This window comes from Pogona vitticeps, chromosome 3 (assembly GCF_051106095.1).
Source record: "Pogona vitticeps strain Pit_001003342236 chromosome 3, PviZW2.1, whole genome shotgun sequence".
NCBI lineage: Eukaryota > Metazoa > Chordata > Lepidosauria > Squamata > Agamidae > Pogona > Pogona vitticeps.
In genome coordinates, this window is record NC_135785.1 from 201,230,015 (window position 1) to 201,250,594 (window position 20,580).

Consider the following 20,580-nt stretch of genomic DNA (forward strand, 5'->3'; position numbering starts at 1 on the left):
AAGAAGGAGCACATTGCATTGCATTATAATTTGTATTGCTTCAATTTCTATGGATACACACAAATGTTTTTATTGGTCTCATGTCTGAGATATGAATTTTTAAAAAGATGTAGCATTTATGAGGTAGTACTGTATGTTCACAGAAAGATAAATGTCTCCTGCAGAGAAACAGAGGTGTCTTCAGGGTGTTTAAAAGGGGACAAGATTTTCTGTAACACCCTGTTGTAAACACCACCAAAATTAGATGTCTTCTCTGGAAGATCCTATAACAGGGAGTATGAAGAAGTTCCTACAGGAACTTGAGATGGAAGATTAATGTCCTGTGAGAATTTTCACTTAAGGATAGAAGAGTTTACAACCCTTCCCCAAGCTATGTCTTTATTTACATTGACTATATCAAATGCCCTTTTTTTCTTGTTCCAATTTATATATTTACAGCAAGATTTTACAAACATTTAAATTCTTAATATAAGTTCCTGTAAGCTTTACAGAACACTTGCCTTCAAAATTCAGACTAAGACTATACTGATGACAGGAACAAGTCTTACACAAGTTCTTGAGCTGGTGAGTAGACTGGGTGAGAAATAATGCTGATTATATTGTTCTCATGGATGTCTACAATTGTTTTCTTTAGTAGTCTGGTGATTTTGCATTAAGATTTTTTTAAAAAGTTTTTTACTTGCTTGCATGGGACAGCTGAGAAATGTAAAAGAATGTCTGTGAATGGAACTGCAGTTGGTCAGTCTGGTCTGTATGGTTCCTGGCTGGAGCATTACTGGTGTGTGCAAGAGAGTTGGAACTGTGGATTAATTAGTACTGTCAGAGTAAGACTGGTGCATTCGGATAGAGTAAGAGCTGGACAAGCTGTCAAAATTGTGAGTCAAACATGTTGTAAATAAAAGTGTGGGCTTGCTAATACTTGCATCAAAGCCTGTATCTGTATCTACAAAGAACTGAATATATTTTAAGTTATGAAGAAGGCTTTTGATTTTATATTAAAAATTTGACACCTTGAACAGAGGCACTGTTTTTACATATTACTTTTAACTCTAAACTGAACCTTTTTCTTCATGGTCTCCACAAAGGCACACAAATGGGTTAACCTCTGTGCATGCACAAATATTCCTGCTTTTTTAAAAAACCAAAATTCTTATTTACAAATGCTGCTTATTGTTTTATAGATAACAGTCACAAGATATTAAACCTATGTATACTGCTAGTCAGTGTGATGACATGTGGCTAGTGTGATCTCAACACAGTAAATGAACCTGTGTTTCACCGACAACATTCTTACTTTTTTAAAAAAAGAGTGTGAAAATAGCCATTAGCTGAGTGAGAGTTAAAGCAGCAGTGTAACACATGAGTTGGTGACAGGGTAATCCAAGAGAAGTACCTGTTCACAAATTTAAACAGCAACCTCAATCTTAGTGCAAGGGTTTGGTTGTGGTTGTCATTTGGACAGTGGCACCCACAGATAGAGAAGGCATAGAAAGCAGGTATCTCAAGTAGCACATCTTTTTGATGTATATGTTTCCCCCCAATTCATTGTGATAGCGACGTTAGATCTACTCATGAACTCATGCCTCCATCAAAGGGTATCACTTCTGTAGTGTGTAGAGCTTCTTGGGTAGAAATGAACTTTTGTTTCCAAGAAATGAAATGACTGGATAGACAATCCAAGGTGTTTGTATGAAAGATTAGCACATCTTCTGATTTATCACAAACACTTAGGTGAACTGCCAAGTTATGAAGTTTAAAGGGAACTGGAAAACTTTAAACAATTCTACACAGTTACGGATCATTGTTCAAGAGGTTTTAATAAAATTTGATATTTTAAACCTCATACTGTACATTTAAATTTACATTAGTCTCAGATAAAAAATAGTTTTCTTACAAAGTACATTTTTCCAGTGAGCTCTTTTTTATTGCAGTAAAAATAGCTGCTACACATCTTTCTCCTAATTGCTGAAAAGGAGTCGGAATTATTTCCAAAAATAGAATTCATATTTTAATCAGAATAATTCACTTTGGATGGGGAAAAGGGATGGAGAAAAGGTCAGACCAAAGGAAAAAAATTAAGGTTATATATAAATTTTTAAGAGAACATGCACAGAAGAGGTATTCCATCAATAAATATATTTTAACCAATATTAACAATTTTAATTGAGAGAAGTCAGACTGAGTCTTCACACTGGGAACTGCACTATCACACATCTGCTTAAAATTATCCATTTGGCAACCATGGATCATGCTGCCTTGCCCAGCAGAGGCACTTACTTAGTATGTGCCTAGCTTAACCTATCAAATCCCTTTGTAGGTAAACATCTTCCAAAATGCCATAGACACTCCTTTTCCATAATAAAATATTTGCTTCCATCGTCTTTCAGATGCTTACATTAGCTTAAATTACAATATACAATATCTATTAAATAGGAGCATAAATTGCTAGAGAATTTTATGAACATGCTTACACACACAAGCATACACACATACACAAATATACAGATCCTTGAAATGGTATAAAATGTCCTTGTGAGGAATCCTTGCCATTACTCCATCTTGGTCTGAAGCTATGCAACTTGTTTGTGTATAGTAACACACACACATACATACACACGCACACACACACACTGAGAAAATGCCCAATGCAATGTCCTTTCAGCACCTGTGTTAAAGGACAGTTAGCCTTTCTCTTATAATTACAGATGTCACAAATTGTAATATCTGCAAATTTGCTCTTTTAGGTGGGTTTCTTTTCCGCTAGAAATTCCAATGGCTATCAGTCTTTAGTATAGGCAGTGCCCTCAGTTATATGGCAGTTTATGCGACCGAAAGACCAAAGCCTATTTCTAATCTTCACGTTGCAGCTATGCTGATTTCACACAAAGGTGTTCAAAAGGGTAGAAAACATGAAGATCTGAAAATGAAGAGCCTGATAATAAGGCTGCTTTGCTTTCCTTCAATTTCCCCTGACTCAAAAAAACGCCCCTACTTCTTTAAGGTCACATTAACAGTGCACCATTCCAGTCAGAAGATAAAACCAATGGTTGATGCAGAAGGTCCTGATTCACAGTTCATGCGCTTTTGCACTCTGTGTAAAAGCCATACAAGCTTGTTAGGCTCAGTCCTCTGTGTCCGGCTGCACGCCTAACATTGCATGAAGCTCCTCTGCCGTATATCCCAACAAGTTCTGGAGGTCACATACAAAGCGATATACGTAGCGCTTCCCTGAAGTCTTGTGAATAATATTCTTATCATAATAATAGCGCAGGCCACGGCTCAGCTTCTCATAGTTCATTTTGGGCTTGTTCTTTCTTCTGCCCCATCGCCGTGCAACCTTAAGCAAGAAGAGAAAAAGCTTATTTCATTTAGTCAAGGGCTGTTAAAAATATGTTAACGTATTTGGCAATTCAGGCATTTATCTTGTTTCGAATACTATGAACCTGAATCACCAGTAGCTGTATGAGTAAGGTTAATATGGAATGACTGGGAGAAAGAGCTATACTGTAATACAAACTTCAAATTATAACCAAATAAAATACTCTAAAAAAGAAAAATGCAAAGTAAGTGTTTGGTCTATAAGTAAAAATGAAATGCAGGTTTGAGAAATAGTATTTATTATAACAATAATCATGTGCTGTCAAGACAATTCTGATTTATGGTGACCCTTTTCACGGTTTTCCAGGTAGAGAATATTCAAAAGTGGTTTACCATTCCCTTCTTCTGAGAGTATCTTGGGACTGTGCAGCTTGTCCAAGGCCTCACAGTCTCGCTCTACTCATAGGAGGCACAGAGGGGAATTGAATTCCCAGCCTCTGGCTCCATAGGTAGACACCTAAACCACTGAGCTATCCAGCTGGGCACTATTTATTAGGCCTGCCAAAAAAAGAGTTACAAAATGGCCCAAAGGTGGCAAAAGCTTTTTTATCTGATCTACTGATTATAATAAAAGAATCAGTAAATAAGCTTTTGGTTCCTCTAGAACTTTTTTTTCTCAGACTAGAAACTTGTACCAAGTAAGGGACCTGTGAGCCTTTAAGAAAGGAAATGGGCAGTTTCCTGAGCTTCAGCCAGCCAATCACTGTGCGCTCCCAACAAGCTGTAAACAGATACTTTAACACATCCACTGAGTCTGCCTTCCACAACGTGCAGCTGGAGACACACAGAATGAAACAGCTATCTGATGCTTAACAGATCTTCCAACCCTTTCAACAGCAGTGATCCTATTCTATTTCAGAGTTAGATCTTAAATTTAAAATATCTTCTGAATGGACCTTGCTTTAACAGTTCATTAAGCACCGTATTTTATTTAAAGTCAAGAGCTAACAAGTTAATTTGAATATGTATCAAATGCTTTTTACAGATCTAGTTAAATGTGAGTGGCAGGCACTGCCTACCTAAAATCCAAGCTAGAAAAAGTTACAGTTTTGGCCTACAGCTCCTCAGAATACTTCAGTCTGATGGTTGTGCTGGCTAGGAAATTCTGGGAGCACTGGCCATAAAGGTTCACTTTTCCAGATTCTGGTAAATTCACGTTAAGATCTTTAGCAAGCTATATTCTTACACATTCCTGCTTACTATATGGTTAGAGTATAAGCTTCTGAACATGGTGATATGCAGGCTTCCACTTTCCTTCCTAGGAATCCCACAGAAATAAAATCAACAGCCATTTTTCATCCATGATAACCGAGCTACTAACCTCATCTGGGTCAGCGAGTTTAAATTCCCATCCATCTCCAGTCCAGCTAATGAATGACTGGCAAGATTTGTCCGTTAGGAGCTCTAGAAGGAACTGCCACAGCTGTATAGGCCCACTACCTGTTATATAAAGATAAAGTTATTAAAAGTATTTTATACACTGAGAGAAAGAGTGAGTGAGAGAGCGAGAGCACAAAATGGACTACCTCTCAACAGGTGCTTATTTTAGGAAAAAACTACATATTTATTTTAAGATCCTCAGGATTAAGAAATAAACCTGTCAGAATCGCTATCAGAAGATCTACATTAGGTAGCATTAAACTCATTGTAGATCAAAATTTTTGTTTTTAAAATTCAGAGCAGAGGTGTGAAGGAAGGTGCCTTCTCTCCCTCCAAACTGTTGGTTATAGTTTCCAGTCCATTATAAAACACATTTCAGATTAATAGCATTTTAGAAAAGAATTAACTGGACAAGACACCAACTGGACATGTTACCAAACTCCAGATTTATTTGGTGTTCATATGGCTGCCATATCTAAGGTTTAATTAATACCTGTTTTCACAGCAAATACAGCATTAGGCATCAAACTAGTTGGCTGCGCTCCCATTATATCCAATAAGGACTTCTCCCTTTACTCCAGCAGAAATGCACGTTCATGGGGAATCAACAGCAAAAGAAAAGGACAGAATCCCAAAGGCAAAAAGATTAGGAAAATAACACACTTGCCTGTAAACCCTGCTAGAATCGCTGCAGGTATAACTGGTTTTCCTTGCTCTACAGGGTCACTCCTTTCTTGAATATAGTCTTTGAAAGACATTGTGGGTTTGTTTAGGCACAAGGATTGGTTGCAATCATCTTCAAAGCTCTCATAGCTCTCATAGGATGGCACACGCTGAACGTCTACTAAGGAAGATTGGCTATTCCAGGACTGTAGCAATGAATCTGAGCTCTCATAACTTTCTGTGCCACTGTCACTTGAGTCATGCTCTCTAGGTTTACCTAAACAAGCAGAAGAAACCATTGTAAATATGGGTTTACCCCGAGATTTTGAAGGAGGGGTATTAATCCTAAAATTAAAATGAATCGGATCTTAATTTGTTGTTTAAACTGAGATTAGAACTGACATGGCAGAGAATACAGACCCAGAACTCCACCTCTCTTTAATTTTTCAATGAAATTAGACTATAGTGATTTGTTTACAATTATAGTTATCAAATACACATACTACTACATCTCCAAGTCACCATTACTTACAGATTTTTAAGTCCTTTAGAACAGCGGTCCCCAACCTTGGGCCTCCAGATGTTCTTGGACTTCAACTCCCAGAAATCCTGGCCAGCAGAGGTGGCAGTGAAGGCTTCTGGGAGTTGTAGTCCAAGAACACCTGGAGGCCCAAGGTTGGGGGCCACTGCTTTAGAAGCATTTTTGTCTAGTTGTGGTCAAACAAAACACCAGCTTTAAAGGCAATATTTCCTACTTTCTAAATATGACATTTACAGGGAAATCACTGAAATCTTAATTGCAAGTGTTTTGCTGTTGTTGTTTTTTTGTATGTTGAAGGCTACTTTACTGAAATTTATCAAAAAACACACAATGAGTTCTCCACAGTGAAAAAATAATGGTTTGTGGGAGCAGCTGTTAGATGGAAGAAGGGGCATTGAACTCAGTGAAACCAAAAAAGCTGCAGAAACAGCTTGCGTATTTGAAAACATGAGCACACGGCAGCAGTTTTGTTACATCAGATACATTTTGTCTCTAGCAGTTAAAAATAAATATTAAATAAGATTACATAGTAGTCATGGCACATACACTTACCAGAGTTATCCAACAGCAAGTTCAGATTGTTTCTTGTGAAGTCCCGATTCATGGAGCAGTAGACACTGACTGCTTCTAGCTGCGATTTAGGATACATCGGAAATTCTTGCTTTAAATTAACTAGATTTGGTCCAGCTGCTGTCTGACATAACTCACCCAAATGGCTAGGTTTGGGATAGTTTGGAGTTTTCTGGTAGCTGGATACTTGAGCACAGTAATGTGCTTGATCAACGTCAATACCTAAAAAACCCAAACAACAACAAAAAATAGGCATTTCTTTTTCATAAGAGTCCCTGTCACACACTCTAGAACAGTAGAGCAATACATAAATGCTTCTGCAGAATCCTATCACTCTCCTGTCCAAAAGTTAACTACGATGATAGAAGCAAATCTCACTGATATCAGTATTCCCACCTGTCCTTATCCAAATAAATTGTTTTTAGCAATGGACTGTTATTGTGTCCTTAGAACCTTTTTTTAACAATCACTAAATTTCTTTCAAAAAGGAGGTCAGACAAAATACTGATGTCATCCAGGTACAATGTCTTTCTTTTATTTTTTTTAAAAGTCTTGCAGGTGAATCTTTGGCCCTTCCAGCATGGCCAATGGTAGGGGTCTTGTGGGAGTTTTATCCTGTGGCCCCTTAAAAAAAACAAACCAATAAAATAAAATAAAAACACACACCATCATGTGGACCAAACCTCCACATTAGAATGCTGTACCCTTATCTCTTTATGTTATTCCCACATGTTTCAAAACACCCACAGATACTAGGGTACCTAATTTGGAATACCAAAACTGGATACACTCTGTTTTGTTCAACTGCACTTTTGATATCAGACATAGTCATCCCAACTTTGCTAAGCAATGGACTGAAAAAAATTAAACTACAGTGGTGCCTCGCAAGACGAGTGCTCCGTTTTATGACAAAATCACATTACGATGAAGTTTTTGCGATCACAAAATGATGTTTCCTATGGGGGAATTTTGCTTTGCGATGATCGGTTCCCTGTTTTGGGAACCGATTCTTGCAAAATGACGATTTTCCTACAGCTGATTGGCGGTTTCAAAATGGCCGCCGGGTAAAAAAATGGCTCCCCGCTCTTTTCTGGGATGGACTCCTTGCTGCACAGGCAGCGAAAATGGCCGTGCTATGGAGGATCTTTGCTGGACGGTGAGTTTCAAGACCATAGGAATGCATTAATCGGGTTTTAATGCATTTCTATGGGCTTTTTAATTTCGCTTTACGATGTTTTCGTTCTACAGCGATTTCACTGGAACAAATTAACATCGTAATGCGAGGCACCACTGTACAGAGCAAATTATGTCTCACATGACACAACACATCTGAATAAAAATGTGTTGAACTAAAAGAAGGGAATTACTTGTACAGGACACTGTAAATATATATTTGGCTTTTCCAATCTCAAATTTCCTTCTTTCATTTCTGTCAGTCTATGTGGATCTGAAAAAATGTTTGGAACTCTATTAATAATTCCTCCTCCATTCAATTACTTTGCCACCAACTCTCCTACACCTATGTTATATACGTGTATATATATATTAAACTGAATTGAAAGTAACAAGAACATTTTTTGAAATTTGCTGAACCTGGATGCACAGACATACACAGCACTCACTCAATTTTGTGTACAACTCAGGTATACAATGGGAGATCCACCTGCATCCGTAGGAAATGCAAATACCTAATAACAGTAGTTTGCCTAATTTAAAGACACTTACCTAATGTATTGTTGTTGACCCAGTGTGGGGATGAAGTGAGATGGGAATTTTCTATATATTGCTCCTGTGGCTTTTCTTCATTATCTAAAAGCAGAACAAGCATTTTCTGAATGAATAGTTGCAAAGAAGAATTTGTTCTGATAATGTTAAATACAATTTGTTTCATACTGGCCACAGTCAGTTTTTTTTTTCATTGATATCTCTCTAGCCTAATTTTACCAGATCAGTATCATGATCTGAAACATAAATGAGCCCATCTTAAACACTATTAGGCTTATGTACGTCCCACTAATTTCCACTGAGTGGTGAGGAGAGTAAAATCTTAGTTTTCCTTTTTCAATCAGTGGAAATTAAGAACATTTAATGATGGTGAAACTGCGCTCTGACATGGGGCTAGGATTCCATCTTGGGAATATATTTATGCACCACAAATAATAAGCTTTCATTTTGGCTTCATACATTTACCTTTTATCATCTGGTCCAAGTGTTCCCACAGAATATCGCCCACATAATCAGGTGCAAGTTCCAAGAAGTGCTCCTTTCCCAGGTTGCATAATTCTTGGCCATTCATAGCAAACCTCTCAAAGTTCACATTTGCCAAACTGAATTCATTGGTAGCCCAGAGAAGCCACTGACACACCTGCTGCTGTGTCCATAGCCATGGATCTGGAAAAAGTAAGACAGGCTAATTAACAACGTCAGAGGAGAGACCTCTTCCAAAATTCATTTTCAAACATAGCACACACTATCTGCAAATGAGACTGTGATGAACTATTGGGTACATTAGCAAAAGCATTCAATTGCTGATAAGTTGCCTATCCATCCGAGTGTCTTGTGTTGACTGCTGACTCATTTACAGTCAACACAAGCAACTTAGTAAATTAACTCAGACTATAGTCTGATATATAGGTTTGGGCCCTAGTGAGAAAAATGAAATTTACTTTCAAGTAACACATTTACGATAAGAGCATCACCTAGCAAAAACTCCCAATGTTAACCAATTAGAATTATCTTGTGCATTAAAAAAGTTTGCAGGGGTGAAGTGACTTACTGCTTGGAATGCCCAGTCTGCGCTGTTCTTTTGCAAATCCACTGAATGTTGCTTTTAAAGCCTGACTCATCACAGCTTTGCTGCATGGAGTTAAGAGAGGCAATTCACAGCTGTTCGATTCTGAAGAGTAAGAATTCCGATGTTATAAATGATGAAAGCCAAAGGGGGGGACTTAATATTTTTATATTTGTAGAAAGTGCATATGAGGAGAAAATATTTATGTTTCTTTTCTTTTTCTGAAGATTAGAAAAACACTGAGAAGTCTACAAGCTCACTGCATACAGTTTATAACTGTACATGAACTGTAAATATGGCAGTTCTGTTTTAAAACCACATTACTTTGGCCAGAATCCTACTGCTGATTTATGCTTGCATAAGGGAAATCATGTAAGTGTTGATGGCAAATTGCCACTCATTAATGAGATGCTGGTTGCATTCCCGACTGTGAGCCTAATTGGAACATACTCAGTAATTCAACCCAGCCCATGGTTAATTAGTGACAATTTGTCACCAAAACTTATATGATTTCCCTTACACAAGCTTAAACTAGCAATAAGATTCTGGCCTTTGCTTTTAAATGTATTCTTTTACTACAGACTCCAAGTACAGGACCCTCACATCAAGAGCAATCTATTTGCAAATCAGAATGTGATGAACTATTGAGTAGAGTTAACTGACATATTACATACAGAAGTCCCTTGTTATGAGTAGAACTAGACGAGTCTTGTAGCCTGATCTATTTCAAGGGTGGGAATAAAAATTAATTTATCCTGTTCCTTTGTTTGGAATAGCTTCTATTTAATTTTCAACAGATCAGATCAAATCAATCAGTGGGCAATATCTTTGTATGGAGGGATAATAAGAAGCCACAATTACACATAACAGCTGATGCCCATATGATCATGTTAATATATGTGTTAGGGATAACAGTGTAATGTCTATAAACAGTATTTCTGTACATATGAGACCAAGACATTTCTCATCTAAATATACAATTAGAAATTTTAGATGATCAATGGCTTTGATCATCCTGTAGAATGTCATTTCTAATTCCTTAGACAGTTAAAAGTTTCAACCTGTTAAGAGAACCTGTTCACTAATGTAACAGAACTGCAATATTTATAAAATCATCATTTACCGTAAGAAATAGAATCAAGGCCTGTAGGCACTTCTTGGAGAGTCTGATCTTCACTTAATGAGGGGACATATCCCATAAAAAGAGAATTTGCAGCTTCAAAGCTATCAAAGGCAGGTTGGCGCTGGAAAAAAGAAATAAAAGTGAATGTAAGTATTTTCTTGCATTTACAATAACATGCTCATCTTACAATGGAACAAAATGTGACTCTCCAACTGGAAACACAACATCAAATTAGGATAGCAATGTCTCTTTTCCTGTTCTACAGAATCAGTGCAACACATTCATATAAATCAATTTCCAGGAATCTTAATCTTGTGCTGATTTTAACAGTCTCTTTTATATTGAGCAATCAATTCTAGATAATATTCTCTTTTCTCTGATGTCAACTAAGTACTGTATTAGTGGCTCTTGTAGACTTCTTGGTTTACTTACACAATAGCTCAAGTACAAATCTGGGAAGTTCCCCATACAAATCATTAAGACTTGGAGCATGTCAAAGTAACATTTTACCAATTAAGACTGCAAGATTTCCCCCTCTGACTTATAAATAAACCTTTTAAACTTAGTGGAACTCACTTCCATGCAAAGATTTGTACTGTAATGTAATATTTTGCACTACTTCACTTCTTTACTTTTGTACTTCTTATATGCAAAACTGTCTACATTTGAATGATCGTCCCTTATTATGAAACTCAGGAGAGGAGCCATCTACTTCATGATCTTTATTATTTTAGAAATCAAGTTCGAAAAAAATCTTTCTCAGACTACAGTATGTTGGCTGTTTCTTTCTACTGTTATGAAACAACAAACATTTGGAAAATTAACAGAACTAGGAAGGAATACAATGGGATCATTCTTACTCAAGTTTTCCCTGTTTTTAATTTAAGAGATAAATAGACATACATAATGTTTTTAAAATGAACACTGGCCACTTCTGCATTGTTTAGATAACAATGGAATGCATATTGGGTGTTCTATTTTTAACAAGTATTCATTCATGTACAATGCTATCCTATGCATGCTTAGCTAGAAATTAGTTCCACAATGTTCAAGTGGGATATATTTCCTATGCCAACTGTCCATCCTAAAAATCTGCTCCAGTGACCTTGGAATTCCTCTAAAGTAAATTTTCAGAGAGCCACCTCGAGGGGAGGGCAACAAAGAAAGTCAGAATGGGATGTATGTAACTCTCAGTAAGTATATTCAATATAGCAGTGTCTGATGTGCACCTTGACTAACTTTTGTCAAAAATGAACATGTGATGTAAGGATGCTCTAAGAGACCACAGACATTTTGACCTTATACATGTCAATTTAGAAGCAAGCCCCATCAAGTTCAAAGGGGCTTACTTGCAGGTAGGGCTATGTAAGACTCCAGTGTATTGGTCACACTATAGTTCGGATTAACTCATTTTAAGAATTTCAAATTGTCAGAGCAACAGCATTCAAAGAAGGTTTTGTCTCAGTTCAGGATGAATCTTCTACTGATTGCAATCTTTATTTCAACAAAACATGTCAGAAAGCGGAGACCCTAATGCAATCTACATTACAGTATTTTTCAGACACATGAGTGTAATAGTTGGTTTTAGCACCAGAAGATCAAAGTGCTATTTCGTCAAAGTGGTTTTGACCCGAACAAAGGAACTGTTCATATATACAAACTAAGAGTAAGAGAATTCAACATCAGGAACCCATTTGATAAATTTGCTGTATAAATGAAATGATTAATAATAAGCCAGCTGTCTAGCCTTCTAACAACAGAGATTCTTTCAGTGTTATTAGATAAAAAATCTGACTCATTCCCAGTACTGAGGGGAAAGGCAAAGCACTTGCAACATAATCTGGAAACTCCTGTGTTTTGTGTAAATAAGTGACCCCTATTCTGAGTCACTGGGAAAAAAATGTAACCTTATAAGAATGAGTAAAAGGCATGCTATACTTTAAACATTGTTCTGCATTTTTAGGACATGAATCTAAACAGTACAGTGAACATGTTTACAGCCTACATGGATTAAAGCCTACTAGGCACATGAGCAATAAAATTTTATTTTCAGTGCCAGAGTTCCTAAAGAATAGTGGAAAATAACACTCATTCACAAATCCTGAAGGACTGGGAACAGCCGTACAGTGGTGGAAATGTGCCCTGAAGGCTGATATGAGTCAACCATTATACAGCTAATATGCTTTGTCACATAGCCAGGCCTACCAGCAGAGAACACAGCCCAGGTTAATAGGCATCTACAAGGCTTACATCTTGTATTATTATTTGACTTGTTTAACTAAGTGGGAACACAAGCCCTTCTCAGTTTATTACCAAATTAAGACATAAGTAGCTTAACTTCAGTTAGATATTCTATCCATGATTCCTTGAAAATGCTGAATTTCAGATAGCATTAACAAGAAAAGATTTAAAAACACTGCTATTACACACAATTTATAGTTGCCTTTTAAAAGAAAGATTGTATCAAGATTATCAAATCACACTAAAACATAAATACAGAAGTAACATTCCATGTAAAGGTGGTAGGGAAGCCTGTAGCTCTCTGGAGAGTATTGGACTACATTGTCCTCCTTCATGGCCACTGGCTGTGCTGGCACTGAAAGTCTAGTAATATCACAGGTTTCACATTTATGGTGTAAATAAAGAAGCTGCATTTATTTATTTATTTATTTATTTTATATCCCGCCTATCTGGTCGGTTAAGACCACTCTAGGCGGCTAAAATGTAATAATGCTACTTGCATGTAATAATGCTACTTGAACACCCGCATATTAAACTTATTTTAACTGTATCAGTATAGCTTTGACTTTATGCATTTTTTTCACTTCAGTTGATGAGCCAGGATTTGGCTTTTCAATTAGCAAAGTTAAAAACATATTTTTAACTGTACTCAATTTATTAATAGTCTAGACCAGTGGTTCTTAACCTTTGTTACTCGGATGTTTTTGAACTGCAACTCCCAGAAACCCCAGCCAGCACAGCTGGTGGTGAAGGCTTCTGGGAGTTGCAGTCCAAAACTCCTGAGTAACCCAAGGTTAAGAACCAGTGGTCTAGACCCAATGATTAATTCAAGAGACTTCATTTTACTGTATTACTGAAAAAGTTTCACTATGGTTGAAACAGATTTTCAAAGTACATTCTTTCTGTACAAAGTACAAACAGAGTTTTATACTAATGCATGGAAAATATGCCTTGTGCAAACTGCCTGTTACTGAGCACACCATTTTGAAAAAACTCACCTTGAGCAGCCCTCTATACGCATTGCATACAGGTGCAACCTGATCCATGTTCTTGATTCCAAAGTCACTCATCTAAAAATGGAAAGAGAATTCTGTTTGTTGACAGAAACAACAAAAACAGCTCCCAGTTTATTTCTAAACAAGGTATCTATTATAATATACAGGAAGAGCATTCATAAATGCCCCAGGCTTTCATCATTCTTGGGAGGCAACACTAGTGAGGCAAATCTAAATCTGTAGTTTGCAGAAAATTATAACCATGCTACCATTAAAATAAGAAGGGTGGATTTGGTTTAAATCACTACCCAGAAATACCTGATTTAATCACGTGATCTCTCCAAATGTGTACTCTTGCTGGTTATAATCTTAGTACTGTATATATACAGTATTCTGCAATTTCATTACAGAATATATATTTTTCTTTTCTATACACTGAGATATTCATTGCACTGTTTTCAGACATTGTATGTCAGTCAATGAATTGGGGATTATTGAAAATGGAGTCAATCTGGACATGGAGACCGTAAAAAGTAGGCATTGAGAAAAATAATTATTAGGTTCATTGTAAGCAGCATAGCACTTTGGGAGAAGATTAAATCCAAATTCATTCTGCTCCCTGCCAAAACATGCACTTTCAGAGCAAGAGAGAGAAAGACAAGGAGCTGACACTTTCTGCAATAAGTTACAATGGAACAAAAGCTAAAATTGCTAATCTTAAAGACTCAGCATCATTTGAAGAAACTAGTGAAAACAATTATGGATTTTTAGTAGGATTCTAAGAATTTCTAACATTATATCATATTGACAATTTAAAAAAATGAAACATTTTAACAATGAAAAAATGACAGATTTAAATTTAAAATTCAATTTATATTTTTAAACATCAATTTTTCAAAAATTTCTACTGGGCCCATGTCTTGCACACACTGTAAAGCATTTGTTTGGTTTGGAGGCATCTTTCTATTGGAGTCTTTACGTCAGGGGGTAAGGCCTATTTCATTTGCAATATTTATTTATTTATTTATTTATTTATTTATTTATTTATTTATTTATTTATTTATTTATTTATTTATTTATACCCCGCCTATCTGGCCCACCGGACCATTCTAGGCGGCTATATATATACTTATTCTTCTAAGAAGTAGTAGGAAACATATTTTAATGTACATTTCTTAAAAAACTATAATTGTGCATATCCAACACAGTGAAAAGATATGGCATATTTTTGACAAACAGTAATGATGTGGTGTCCCAACTAGTATTATATTAGGGCTAGATTATCCTAAAGTATCCAGTTCATTATTTAATAATAGCAATAAGCATGTGACCTCAAGTCAATTCTGACTTTTCAGGATTTTATTTGGTAGACCTCAGAAGTGGCTTGCTATTCCTTTCTCCTGGGGATGCCCTGGTACTGTGGAGCACATCCAAGGCCACACAGGCTGGCTCTACTCACAAGAGGCACAGTGGAGAATCTAAGTCTCAGCCTAAACCACTGAGCTATCCAGCCAGCTAGTTATTATTTAGTTGGGATTAAAATTAAAAACAAGAGATCTCTCTTTTTTTAGTAATTAGTACCGAGTATGGCTTGAGTAAATCCATGCTCAAAATCTCATACAGAAGGTAAACATACGGAGTGGCCTTGGGTACATCAACAGCATCTCTACCTAACACGTCTTACAGGACTGTCATCATGTTAATCATCTTTCTCCTTTTTTCCCTTTCCCACTTATTGTCCAAGTTTTTAACTGTATATGTAAAAATGAGTCTCTCACACTTCCGTCAGTGGGTTCTTTAAAATACAAGATTTCAGCCTAAAAGCACTCAAAGTAACTAATGGCATTGTGAGTTAAAGATGAGACTATTAATTGCTCTGCCATTATGTACAGTTGGATACAGGTAGTGTCTTCTGGGGAGTTTCTCTTAAGATAAAGTGCAAACTCCAAGTAGTCTACATTTAGACTAAACAGAAAAATTATATGTAAATGTTACTAGCTTTGCTCAGTCCTTGCTCTATTTTTTGTTTAAACAGTCCCCATTGTGCACATTATCATAAATGTAATTCTAACAAGTTATTTTAAAAAAACCTATAAAACAGTTTCAAGCACAAATGACAAAATTATAAACTAGCATCTCATCCTAAAGACCCTCGTGGTTAATAAATCCTCCTGTTATGTTGTATAGATATTTGTATCTATACTCAACACAGCTGAGGATCAATATCCTTTGTCTGAAAACAATGCGTGTTAGGGCACAAACACTGATATCAGATTGTGTTCCATATTTTTGTGACTCTCAAGAGACACTCTGGGGTTGCCCACCTTCACAACCTTTTTCAGGGCCATGCATGTCAGGTCCACACACAAGCCACAGGGCGGGGCTGAAGGGACCAACAACCACAGCATAGAGTCACAGCCCCAAGTTGTTTTCATTAGCCTGCAACAATTTTTTTCAGGGCAGGGGAAATCAGCCATTTATTTATTTATTTAACTTATATGCCACCCACTCTACCCAAAAGTCTCTGGGCGGCCATTTCACTTCAGAGTGAAGTGAAATGCATAGCTTTTCACTTCACTTGTGGCCCACCTTTTAGCATCTGGCAGAACCAACAATTAATATTGTTGGCCCAGTCTTAACATGGTTTCTCAGTGTTTTTCCCTTCTGTGGCCCCTGGCTATTTCCTTCAGTTCCTCACACACCTAGCACTAAGGCAACTTTTCAGACTGAAGAGATGTTTTACAACCATTTCAGCCCCTTGTTGAATAGTGTATAATGAACAGCATTTAAGAACATTTAGGCAGGATAAAGGATAATGTTCAAAAATACAGGAACAGACCTCATCATAGAGGGAAGTGACTTTGAACTATATATAATGGTACCAGGAACAGCATAATGTGAGGGTTTCTGACTAATTCTCTTAAAACTGAAGCTGATGGTATTATGATAAGACTTGAGTACATTTACTCAATATGCAAGGCTCAAAGAGAAGGCTATAAAAGGAGACTTATGGGGCGTTTGTTGCAATGATGGAATCACAATGAACACAAATGGTTTATCGTAAGGCTTTGGCACAGAGTTGATTTAACCCTTCTCCCTTTGGTATCAGTTTTCTGAGGACAGGAAGAAATGTGTATCTGTTCGATGGCATTAATCATTTGCTAACAGCTATCCAACAAGCCTAATTGTTGTTTATTTTACAGTAGTTTTTCACAAAAGCCACCAGTTAGTATATACAGATAACGAGAAAACCTACTTTCTTTTCTCCCAGGCCTATCTCTGGCTAATTCTTTAAAATCTCTGATAGTAAAGAAGTGACAAACCATTGTAACTGTCACTGTTAAATCTATGAATGAAAATGTAGAACTGCATTAAAATGAGGAATAAATGAAGCCAGATTTATATACTGTACTCCCAAATGTGGAAGATGCAGCAAATTAAGTGTGGAATGCTTTACATATTATATGAAAAAAAAACCCATCTGGTTCAAGAATGTTTTCATCTGGCAGTCTCTCATTCCTACAGTACCACTGCTAGTTTTCTTTTAAACCAACTGTACTGACTGCATTCCTTTTACACATGCAAATTTCAACAGGTAATATTTTCTTACATCAAAGACAATATTGTTAGGCAGTCTTATTTGGCTTCCAAAATTTAAGATAAGATGTTTGATCTTTAGCAGCTGGTCTTCACTTTAATTCACACTAAAACTGGGGTTTAAAAACCTGTATTTCAAAGCTCAGTAAATTCAGATAATCTCTGAAGATATATTTGCCACAGAACCACAAAGAGCCCTCCATGGGATAATTAGCTGAAATTTATACTGGTAAGATTTAAATATGATGTAGTGACTAATGTCTAAGCAGTCATCCCTCCCACTTAAAATTACTCTGCACATTTTGGTGATACTGTTGCCAAGACAGTGTAATGAGACTCAGGAAGGCCATCTGTAATCCACTGTACTAGATTTCTGCAGAAGTTCCTGGAAATCTTTTAGATATAGAACTATCTGCTAGTTGTGTAAAAACAAAGTTTTGAGGCCTGGGGCAAAGCGTAGCTTTTCACTTCCCTTATGCTAGCAATTCCTACTGACAAGCAGCATATGGGAAGCATACCTTGTTTGGGGAAAAATAATAAAAACACTCAGATTAAACAGAATTACTCCCCATTAGAAAGGTAAGTGCTCCCCACAGAACTGGCAGAAACAGTCATTTTAAATTCTCATAAATAATTCTGTAAGAACAAATTAAAAACAAAGGGAGTAATGCCACCTTAAGGACCAACAGGTTTATTACGACATAGGATTCCATCAGACCTCAGGCCTCCAAGTATGAATTAGAAACTGCCACTTGCTTTATTGCAACTGATCAAGCTAGTACAGCATCTCCTTAAAACTCAGTCCATCCATACTTAAAAGCTCAGTTACATCTTTCGGATCCCAAGCAGGACTTTGTATTCATTGACAAATCTCATAACATCTGGTAACATTCCTTACAGTCATAAAAACACATTAGTGCTGGCAATAAGTTAGCATGAATTTCTTTTTAAAAAAGATAATTACAAAGGCCAAAAGGAAATTACACACTAGACATCTGAACTATTGGATCCCTAGGAATATGATCATCTTCTAGAATCTAGTCCCTTCCAGTGCAGAACTACAAATACTTCTTTTTTAAACATGTTTAAAAGCTAGTAAGTAATGACACAATGTGAATGTACAACACAGCACTTCGCAAGCAAATAAGTTGTTCACCCACACAAAATGTTTACAAGGTATGCAGCTCTTGATTTAAGCAAACATACCTTACATGGTTACTCAACAGTTGCTTCTTTCCTCCCTTTACCTCATCACATCTGAATAAATGTGCAACAGAGTTATTACCACTTTCATAAACAGCACTGAGATATGTTTACTCAAGAGAGGCTTAGTGCCCTGAGAGCCTTCCACATATGACACTTTTACAAAAAGAGAGAGAGAGAGAGAGAGAGAGAGAGAGCAAATCCTGCAAACAGAGATAAACAGCAATGAGAAAATTCCCAAAAAGTCAGATAACCCAAATATGCAGGGACCGGATCCATTTGACTGACAGAAAGAAAACACGGGAAACATCCATCTTCTTGTAACCTCTAATTCTTTAACAACAAAATGATACAAATGGGAACTAATACTTCCCTCCAGGACTCTCATTCAAAGATCTAAAGAAGAACCCAACAATCGCAGCATTTTTAGAAGAGTATCTCCAATAAAACAAGGGGAGGAGGGCCAGAAATGATTGACTGAAGAACAAACAGGGTGGATCCCGATGCCATTCTTTCGCTCCCACCCGCCCGCCAACCTCTGAGTTTTGCAGGCAGCGTCGTGGGCTGGAACGAGTCCCGAAGGCCCCTAAATCATCCTCGGAAAGCAGTCCCAAAATCGCTTCCGGAGAAACCGAGGGGACCTGTGACTGGCTAGGCAAGCCCGCGACTCTCTTCTCGCTAAACCAGGGCGCAGCCTCTCTAGGTACCATTCACACGACCGTGGCCAGCGTTTCAAGAAACACCACAGACAAGGAGGAACAGCTCTCCGCTTGGGAGAGGAGGGATCAGGGCCTCCACCTCTGGGTTCGCTAGAGGTTGCCAAGAGTAAAGAGCCTGCGTCTGGCCCTCTCGGGGAGCCGGCGTTGTGATTTCGGAAGGTGGCAAATCTGGATCTGGCCCGAACGCCCGGATCAAACCGAAAGGCACGAAGGTGCCGGGAGAGGGGCGACCCGGCTGCTGCGCCCACGGCGGGTGCCGAACCCCACCAGCCCAGGAGGTCTCTCGAAGCGAAACAGCCCGTCGGTCCTCCTCGTCGGCCGCCCTGTGCCCGCGACCGCTCCCCCTCCCCGCTCCGCTCCTTCCCGCCCGCCCCCGGCTCGCCCCCGCCCGCCGCCGCCGCAGCCCCCGGAGGCCTCCCCGGCGCTCCTGCGCTCGCTCTCACCTGGGTGCCGTCGAGCCGAAGTCCCGAGAGGGGCGCCCCTCCGGTCCCCCGCCGCCGTCCGAAAACCGTCGCCGTCGCCCTGCCGGGAAGGAGGGAAGGAGAGAGGGGGGGGGGGGTCCCAAAATATCCGTGAGCCTCAGTCGAAGGCGCAAACAAACAAAACAAGCACAGCCCTCAGCGCCAACGACGACAGCGGCGTTATCCCAAGGCGGCTCCTCCGACCGCGACCCGACCAGCAGCCGGTGAGGGAGACGGGGGTAGAAAAAAGGGCGAAGAGCTCCCGCGGATCCCCAGAGCGCGAGCGACCGAGTTTTGTGCCGGAGCCTGCCGTGCCTTCCCGCCGCTTCTGTGGGCGGCCCTGAGTGAATGCCTGGCGAGAGCCCGCGTTGGGCACGCCTGGTTCTTGACGGGACGAAGAGGGAGGAGAGAGGAGAGGAGGAGCCCAGCCCAGGCGCAGCCTCGCCTCCTGCCGGTCCACCCACCGCTCTCCCCGCGCCGAGAGCAGGAAGAGCCGCCCCTCGAAACAGCTGCCGTGGTTGCCTTGGTGCCTCCCCTTCCCTTCAGCCGGCGAGGGAAGGAGCCACGGGAGGGGAGGGGAGGGGAGGGACGTTGTGTCTCGCCGCGCCTCGCCGGCTGCCTCAGGGAAACCTCCGACCTTCACAACGCGAGGCAGGAGGAAGGGGTGACTACCTGCGTCCTTCCGCGGCGCCCTCTTTTCTCTTGCCTGAGGAGGCGACTGCTTTCAGCACCTCTGAAGCTTCGCAGCCAGTGCTGAATACCGGCAGAGCAGCCGTGCCGGGGCCCGAGGAAGGCCTACTTACTTTAGCATCACCCCGTGGCTGCTAAGATTGCTCTGGCCGTTGCCCGTCAGGAAGTCGGTCGGAACCTGCTCTGTGTGATTTGTAGCCGGATTAGTGAGGGGTTCCGCTCCTCCCT

At 39.0% G+C, this 20,580-nt stretch overlaps 1 protein-coding gene across 2 annotated transcripts; it reads right to left on the bottom strand.

Annotated features, from left to right (window-relative positions):
* Nucleotides 1–1,798: 1,798 nt before the first annotated feature.
* Nucleotides 1,799–19,782, bottom strand: ETS2 (ETS proto-oncogene 2, transcription factor). 2 transcript variants are annotated; one of them, XM_078390539.1, is made up of 10 exons: nucleotides 19,645–19,782; nucleotides 13,686–13,757; nucleotides 10,447–10,567; nucleotides 9,309–9,428; nucleotides 8,723–8,923; nucleotides 8,258–8,341; nucleotides 6,515–6,754; nucleotides 5,426–5,698; nucleotides 4,700–4,818; nucleotides 1,799–3,337 (listed from the first exon to the last, which is right to left on the bottom strand). In XM_078390539.1, the coding sequence occupies exons 2-10, from the start codon at nucleotides 13,755–13,757 to the stop codon at nucleotides 3,122–3,124; spliced, it is 1,446 nt and encodes a 481-aa protein (XP_078246665.1). In that variant the 5' UTR covers nucleotides 19,645–19,782; the 3' UTR covers nucleotides 1,799–3,121. The 2 variants fall into 2 exon arrangements, with proteins under 2 accessions (XP_078246665.1, XP_078246666.1); XM_078390540.1 differs by lacking the exon at nucleotides 19,645–19,782 and adding an exon at nucleotides 18,486–19,064.
* Between the last annotated feature and the right edge of the window lie 798 nt (nucleotides 19,783–20,580).